At 52.4% G+C, this 8,525-nt stretch overlaps 1 protein-coding gene across 2 annotated transcripts in view; it reads left to right on the top strand.

Moving 5' to 3' along the window:
• Positions 1 to 1,712: 1,712 nt before the first annotated feature.
• ATG10 (autophagy related 10) overlaps positions 1,713 to 8,525 on the top strand; it is a 150,973-nt gene continuing 144,160 nt past the window's right edge. Inside the window, exons 1-2 of one of the 2 annotated variants that reach the window (XM_075932200.1) lie at positions 1,713 to 2,026; positions 5,738 to 5,863. In XM_075932200.1, coding sequence (XP_075788315.1) covers positions 5,738 to 5,863 — 126 coding nt within the window. In that variant the 5' untranslated portion in view covers positions 1,713 to 2,026. Of the gene's footprint in view, positions 2,027 to 2,151; positions 2,353 to 5,737; positions 5,864 to 8,525 lie in introns of those variants that run through there. The other variant, XM_075932201.1, reaches the window with a different exon arrangement.

The raw sequence follows: 8,525 nt of genomic DNA, 5'->3' as shown, positions 1-8,525 counted from the left end.
CTTCATCCCACCCCACGAGGAGCCACCAAACAGAGAAGCCTCCCACCGCCAGGAGTCACCAGGGAAATGCAGCTCCAGTAACTTGGGAGGAACCACCATTGCCACCACTGGCAGCCCTAGTAAGCCCTGGCCTGAGCCCCTCACATCTCCCACTCCCTGCCCTGACTCTTGAAGTCTCAACTACTGCCCTGATTCCTGCACCACTACCCCACCTGCTGCCCACTGCCCGGAAGGATGTGAGCAACAGCAAGTAAATCTTTATTCACAGAAGTGTTGTGGGAACTGACAGAGGATTCAGTTTCAAGGGCTGCAGGGCACTTTTAAAAAAAATAACTCCTCACACAGAAAAAATAATTACCACGGCTCACATCTTCTGTGCTTTGCTCACATGGGACAAGGCAGGAGTCACAGGTCTGAGCTCTCTGAAGCTGCTGGTGGCAGATGTGACTCTATTGAGCCTCCATTCTGAAGCGCGGCATCGGGGCTTAGGCCGAGGGAAGGCAGAGCCTGTGGGGCCACGTTTCTTCATGAAGCGCAACTTCCGCCCGCCCCAGCACCAAGCTCACCTCAGGACTGCCACCAACAGAGAAGTGCGTTCCGTGCCCGCCCTCCACCTCCCATGTGAGCCGCGCGCAAGAGTGTTCACTGATTGCACTGCACGCTGGGTGGGGCCGGAAAGGAGTTTGGTTGGGCCTCGGGCCAGGCAATCCCGCAGTTCGGCATGTCCCGTGCCAAGGAGAAGGTGGGCCTAGGGCTGCCCAACTGGCGTGCAAAGGCTGGAGCTGTTGCTCCCTCCTGCTAATGCCTACGCTCTCTCTCCCCGCCCAGTGGGTAATCGTTTTGAAGGGGACAGGGCTTTTCCATTCACACGGCCCCGGGGTCCATTCTCACGAACGCCTCCTGCCACCAATAGGGGTTTGTACCCCGCCCAAACCTGCCCACGCAGAAAAGCTGTCAGGTGACGATTGCGCTCGATGACTTGCGGCTCATAAAGGCTGTGAGTGCACCTGGCTTCCATGCAGTCCCTCCCTGCCCTTGGCTAGGTAACGTGCTGGGCCATCACCCTGTGGAGCGGGGAGAGGTGGAGCTTGCTGCGTGTCCCACCTGAGACTAGCAGGAGGAGGGGAGGCGAGGCGCGATATGTGGCTGTGTAGAGCAGTGCGCTGCTCCCTCCCTTCCCCAACCGCGAGGACACTGACACCCGTTTCTCCGTGTGTGTGTTTCCCCTGCGGCGTGCCTGCTTTTCTACCATGTGTAATTTGCCTCTGGTGGGCGAAGGGCTCATCTCCCTTTCCTTTTCCTTTGTATTCTTCCTAGCCAGATGTCTAGCTCCTAGAGTTGCCAGGTGTCCAGTTTTGAACCAGACAGTCCAGTATTTGAGCTTCCTGTTCAGGAAACAAATTGAGAAAATAGAAATGCCCGGTATTTTCTCAATAAGAAGTAATGTAGATTGTGATGTAATGTCAAGTGTGTCCGGTGTTTTTGTTGAGACCATCCGGCAACCCTACAGTGGCGCCTTCCCTTTCTTCTTCCGCTCTAGGGATTCCCTAACAGCTTTAAATGTCCTGTCCCGGTGTCCCTATGAAGCAGGGAAATGTCCCGGGCAGCCCATTCGGATCGGACTATTACTGGCACCGCCATTTCCCTCCCTTGCTCAGACACGCAGCGCCAGGCTGGGCAGCAACACCCCGCCTCTGCCCAGTGCATCACCGCTCCCTTGGGGCTTTGCACGGGCAGGCCGAGCGGCTTCCGCTGGCGCGCAGGTTCCAGGGCTCCCGTGCAGCGTGCGCCGCCCTCCGGCAAGCCCCCGCCACCACGTGGACCCTTCCCTCCCGCTGCGGGACGGCCTCAGCCGTGCGTGGCCACGCCGCCGCCTCCCTCCGCCCGCTTCTTCTTTGCACGGCGGCCGCCATCGCTGCCGGAGGGGGAGGGGTGCTGGCCGGAGGATAAACCCGGCGAGCTGCTCCTTGGAACTGCCCCGGCAGCAGGGGCCGCGCAGAGCCCGCTTGGAGCGCTGCAGAGCGGGGTACGTTCGGGCTCTGCCGGTGTGAGATGTTCACCGCCCTTCCCCCCGCCGCTTCCCACCCTGCTGGGGGAGTGGCAATGCACAGACCCGCCCGCGCTCCGCAAGCCGGGTCTGGCAGGGTGGGGGCTTTCTTCACACCCCCTTCAACCGCCCCCCCCCGCCCTCCTCATAATGGGAAGCCAAAGCAGGTGCTCCAGCCTTGTGGTTGTGTGGGCTGCTTGCAGCAGGGCTGAGCTTCCTCTCCCTCCTCCTCCCCCCCACCCTGCTGAGCGAATGGCAGCACGCTGTCCGGAAGCTTTCCCCACTGACAGGTGGTATGAAGCCAGGTAAGCGTCCCCCCCCTCTTGCCCAGACTCCCACACCTCACTCGTGCTCACTCACTGCCCTCCCACCCCCTCCAAGACTCCCTACCCCCAGCTGATGCTGACACCCTCTGTTGTTCCTGCATCCTCCCGCCTGGCCAAACACCTATCCCCACCCTGCCCCTTTGTCCACAATTGATCCTGCACCCTTCTTCCTGGCCACACACTGCACCCTCCCTTGTTCCTGCCCCCTTTGCCTGGCCAGACACCCTACCCAGACCTCACAACCTCTCCCACTCCTGTACCACACCATCCTCCCAGATCCTGCACCCCATCTCTGTCACACTTGGCAGCCCTGTCCTACATGCTGAACCCTAATTTTTGTCCCTACCCCAGAGTGTAAAGGGGCCTATAAAAGCCACTAAGTCTGGAACCCCAGAAAAGTGGATCTGGCCTATGGGAAGCCCAGAACCTCAGTCCTCCATGTCCCTTCCACTCATCCATGGGGCTGGAGCACCAGAGGGGTGAGTTGTTGAGCGAGGGGGCCACTTCAGTGCACGTTGGAGGATTTAGGAGGTGTTTTTTTGCTTTTCGCTTTTGTGACCCCCCAGCTGATTTTTCTGTGTGTCAGTGGCACCTGACTCAAAAAAGATTGCCTACCCCTACCATAAGTAAGAAGATATTGAACATAAATTAATATTTTACTTTATTTAAAACGAAGTTTGATAAACAAACATGAGAAAGTTAAACCGCCTAATCTGTTTAATAATTTAAATTAAACCGTTCTCCCTAGCTGCAGCGCTAGCAAAATGACTCAAGCATAATTGTGTAATTAGCGGTGAGTTTCCATTACCAATTGATGGTTTGCAGAAAGGTTTACACTGAGTCAAGGGCCCAAAAGTTTGAGAACCACTGAAATAGAGGTAACTCCTGTCTCCCCTTTGCCCCTCACCCTCAAGAGACTGCTGCAGACTCCTTGCTGCTCCACAAGAACCCACAGAGAGATCAGGTCTGTTAGCACAGTGAAATCACCATCACTCCTGTGTGGGTGATGGACAGACACTTTGTGAGTCTTACTCATCCAAGCAGTTGATGATTTAAACAACCTCTTAAGATGTCTTGTGAAAACACTTGGACTATGTCTACTCTTGTGGCTTCTTGTGCGAGAAATAAGCAAATGAGGCTAAGTGAATATCTCAGAGCCTCATTTGTATATGTAATGAGCTGCCATTTTTGCAGAAGAGGCTCTTGCGCCAGAAGGAGCTGTCTACACTGCCCCTTCTGGCGCAAGAAAAACCCTCTTGCGCAATGCCGTTATTCCTGAAAATAATCAGCATAGCGGCATTGGGCAGTGTAGACAACTCCTTCTGGCACAAGAGCCTCTTCTGCAAAAATGGCAGCTCATTAGGTATGCAAATGAGGCTCGGGGATATTCCATGCTTAGCTTCATTTGCATATTTCTTGCGCAAGAAGCTGTGAGTGTAGACATAGCCTTGGTGCATCCACAGAGAGGCAGGATGTATCCTGTCTCTACAGAGCGTGTTGTTATGATTTGTGTGTCTGAGTAAACAAGCCCTTTCTGAGCTCTGAAGAGGTGAGATGTTTTGACTTCCAGTTTCAGGGGATTTATTCTCTTTGGGCTGCACGTTATCTAGACCTGAAATGAGTTAATTGTGACAACACATTTCTGAGTTATTCTGATACCCAAAGTGAAACCTGTGCTAAAGACCCCACATCCAATGAAAGAAAGCACTGCTGTCAAAAGAAGTAAATTCAAAGTCTCTCCAATCTCCTTCAAAGGTCACCTGTACCAAGCAGTGGGGCTTTTACTGATTGGTCCCTTATATTTTTGAAGGGTGATTAAATGTTAATTGGATCTTTTCAGGTAATATCAACAGATTGCTTTGGGCCCAATCCTAGCTTAAAGTTTAAATTAGATCAGGCCTTTTGTAAGCAGGTTGGGAAGTGGTTTCATTTGGCAACTAATATTAGGTATTATTTACATAATACAGGCATTGCCATCATAGTATTGACATGTACATTTCACAGTAGCTTTACATATAAAATAGTCCAGCGCCATTGACCTCCATGGGAAATGTACCTTTCAAGCCCTGATAGTGAGTGTTAGTTCTCCACCTTGTAATTGTCATGGTTAGTTCAGAATTGTCATTCTGGCTTGTGGAAATGCAGACACTTGATAGTTTTGCAGTAACGTCAAAAAATGAAGTTGCAGTACATCACATTAGGGATGTAAATTCCCATTAATCAGTTAACCGGTTAATATTGGGTCACACTGGGGCTGCCGCTGGCTCCCAGCTCCCTCCGGAGCAGTCCCTGTCTACAGCAAGCTGGACTCCCCATGGAGAGAGGCTGCTCTGGACACTGGTGCAGTCCCTGCCAGCAGGGACCTCAGGTTCCCCACAGACAGGGTCTGATCCAGACAAGAGCAACCTCTGTCTGCAGCAGGCCCTCTGGGGGGGATGGACCAGCCCCCTGCGAGCAGCAGATGGGAAGCTGTTCCAGCCCCCTCTGATTTCCTGTTAACAGATGAGGCTTACCAGTTCCAATTAAGAGAACTAAGGAAGTTGTCCCATGAAGTTGTGGGATAGTTCTGGATGATTCCCAGGCTCTGAGTCAAATGGGGTTGCATCTACACTGCAAAATAATAGGTCTCGGATCCTGGATCTCATCTTGAATTGAGGTTGGACCCCTAGTGCTGCAGTGTCCTGAGACTCTAGGTCTGGGGTCAGGGTTAATGCAATGGCAGTATAGTTGCATGGGGGCTCCTATAGTTCCCAAATCTGTCCTTATTGGTAGAGGATGATGGAAGGAGTGTTTAGAGGGGTCACATGACACCCTTTACTTCTGGTCACGTGTACATCTTGGTCCTGGAAGTAATACTCCCAGGGGAGGGACATTATTTTTAGTTTTCATTGCAGCTGCCAATACGGGTTCAACTTCTATAGTCTGAACTTCCGTGGGCCAGCAGTATCTTTGGTCTGACATTCCTGTGGGTGATCCTGGCCTGGAACACTCATGGGGAAGTGCTGGGCCCTGCGCTCAGGAACTCTGCAGCGCCCACTCAGAGCTTTGGGAGCACCACAAAATAGTTAATTTGCAGTACTCAAGCTTGGGAGTGGAAGGAGGAACAAAGAAGGGGGGAAGAGGCAGGGTGGCTGCGGAGTCCTAGGACTGGTGGACAGGAGTGCAGCCCAGGAGGTATAGTCCCCTCTCGGTCAATGCTGGCCCCTCTGCTGCTGCTGGAGTGAAGTCCCACAGCTGGTAGCAGCAAAGGGGCCAGCATTGACCTCCCATGCTCTGGCAAATTCCCTGGTTTGGGGCCAGTCAAGCCCTGAGGGTGTCAGACCAAGGTGATACAACCTATACTAACATTTCACTTTCTGTGCAGATGTCTCTTAACGTGGATGCTGAAGCTGACTTCTGTTTGGAAGAAAGTAGATTCAAACAGTATTGTGCAGAGTTCATTAAACATTCACAGCAAATAGGAGATGATTGGGAATGGAAACATATAAAGGTATGGACAGTAATTTGATATTTAATAAAACTTAATGTTGCAAGGTTTCCCCTGGTATTCTACAGGCTGGTAAACCAATGAAACCCCAAATCTGGTGTCCCATTATCTGAGGCATTGTGAAAACACATAATGAGAGACTGTTCTTAGCAACAATAGTTTATTATCTAAATTAGGGATGGGGAACCTTTTTTGGGTTGGGGGGCCACCTGCCCACAGAAAGATCATGCAGTGGCCAAATGCAAGTGAGAAGCAAAACGGCCTGCCCCACCTCACTGAAGTGACCCGCAAATGAGAAGCTGCAAAAAAAATCATCTCACCAAGAGCTTTGGGTGACCAGGGCTAGTAGATTTTGTGGGGGCCCCCTTGTTTCTGGGGTGAGGCCAAAATTAGAGGTATATGGGAGGAGGCTGATGGGAAACAAGCTTTGGTGAGGATGTGTGGTCTGGACAGGAAGTGGGGTGCAGAAATGAGCTTGGAGTACAGGATATAGGTAGGGTGCTAGAGCAGAATTGGGGTGTGGAGTCTGGGTGGGAGGGAGGATGCAGGAGTGGGCTAGGTGTGCGAGGAAGGGATGATGTAGGACAGGCTAGGGATGGGGGTATGGGGTCTGAAAAGGGAAGGTGCAGGAGCAGGGTAGGGATGGGGATGTGGGGTTCTAGTGGAGCGCACTGAGGGTGTGGGATATGTGTGGAAAGGGGGGTGTAGGAGTAGAGTGGCGGTAGAAGGGCGGAGGGTGCGGGAGCAGGCTGCTGGTGTGGAGTCTAGAAAGGGGGTGCAGGAGCATGGTGTGGGTTCCAGGTGGGAGTGAGTAGAGATGGGGGCACAGGCATGTACCTGGTGTAGCTTCGGGGTGAGAGAGTGTGCATGTGGCTCTGTGCAGTCTGTGCATTGCAGACATGCTCCCCCTGTCTCTTGTTATTCCCATTAGCTGTGAATCGACACTCCAGCAATAGTGCCCTGCCTCTCCCTCCTTCCACGCAGCAGGCTTGTGACCCTGCGGGGAGAAGGAGAAAGACTGAGGATCTGTCCTGCAGGCCATAGGTTCTCCCCTCTGATCTAAATAAATAAGACAAACTAAAAGTGGGAGGATAAACAGGAACATCTCTCTTTGTCACTGCATAGACATGCCCATATTCTGGTCTCGGGTGTGAGCACTGCTGGATAAAGAACCTAAACCTCGGATAGTTAAGGGTGAGTGGATGTCTCCAGGATAACAAGATACATCTCGTGGGCAGTGTTTCCTCTCATTTTTTCCATCCAGGTGCAAATTAAAAGTTATGTGCACCAAGGGATGTGCACCACCAATAAAAACATGTCCTACCGGCTGAGGGTGCTTTGCTAATCAGCTGGGCAGCACCTGAATCTCTACTGAGTATCTGCACAAGCACTCAGATTACATGGAACACTGCTTGTGGGATACAGCATGCATAGCAATTTCTAATCCACCCTCTTCCCAACTTCTCTGTCCTGGGGCAGCCGTTTTGACCTTTTAGTGGTGTTTGCAAAAGATGATCTGAATTAGAGAAGGCATTCTTTTACTTTCTGAGGCCTCTCCCACCATTCCCCCTAATGCTATAAAAACTCGATGGCCCACCTCTGCCTATAAAAGCCAGCTATTAGGGGATACAGTAATTCCTCGTTTAATATGTGCCCGCTTAACACGTTTTCGCAATAGCATGATTTTTTTGTTTTTAGGGAACATTTTTCGAACAACATGACCCGTCCTCACAATAACACAATTTCCCCTACCAGCTGGCCGGTCGCCGGCAGCTACGCGGGGCTTCCCCTGCCTCCCTGCAAAGCGGCGGAGGTTCACCGCTCGCCACACCATTCCTTGGCGACTCCCTCTAGCTGGATGCTTCTCTCCCTCTCCTCCGACCCCCTCTTGCAGCTGGCGGCTGGGTTTTCCCAGCTGGCTGGTCGCCGGCAGCTGTGCAGGGCTTCCCCCCTGCTTCCAGAGGTTCGCTGCTTGCCGTGCCGTTCCCTGGTGATCTCCTCTGGCTTGTTAACTTGTGTCCGGCGAGGAGGGGTCGCTGGGGAACGGTGCAGCGAGTGCGCATGTCCGTCACTTTTCAAGGAGGAAGGGGAAGTCTCACGCAGCTGCCGGCGACCGGCCAGCTGGGGAAACCCAGCTACCAGCTGCAAGCCCCCTCCCCTGTCTCTCCCTAGAGCCAAACACCTCCCCTCCCTGCTATAACCCAGTCCCCTTTCTCCTCCAACTTTATGTCCTGGTCCCAGCTGCTAACAAGTGCAGGCTGGAGCTGCGAGCACACATGGGCTTGAAACGCAACCCCCACCTTTTCCATTATTTTCAATGGGAAAATTGATCCAGCATAACATGTTTTCACTTCGCATGATCATTTTCTGAAACGTATCTACCGTGTTAAATGAGGAATTACTGTAGTAAGCAGGTCAGATGCCTGGCACCTCCTGCCATATGGGAACCCGCAAAACAAAGTTGCTCAGACTTTGGCTTTCTGCCCATGGCCCCAGTGAGTCCAATGCCAGCCCTGCTTGGATGAGTCTCTGAAGCCTGCTTGTGGCACCCTAGTGTGCTCTAAACTCATGGTTAAAAACTTTTGAGTTAGAGCATATCCCAGGCTCCTTGAGCACACACATCAGAGAGCTTGGTCATTTACACGGAATTAGAAGATGCAAAGGT

Source organism: Pelodiscus sinensis, chromosome 6 (genome assembly GCF_049634645.1).
Source record: "Pelodiscus sinensis isolate JC-2024 chromosome 6, ASM4963464v1, whole genome shotgun sequence".
Lineage (NCBI taxonomy): Eukaryota > Metazoa > Chordata > Testudines > Trionychidae > Pelodiscus > Pelodiscus sinensis.
The sequence above is the reverse complement of the archived record's forward strand: the minus strand, read 5'-3'. Positions and strand labels throughout refer to the sequence as shown.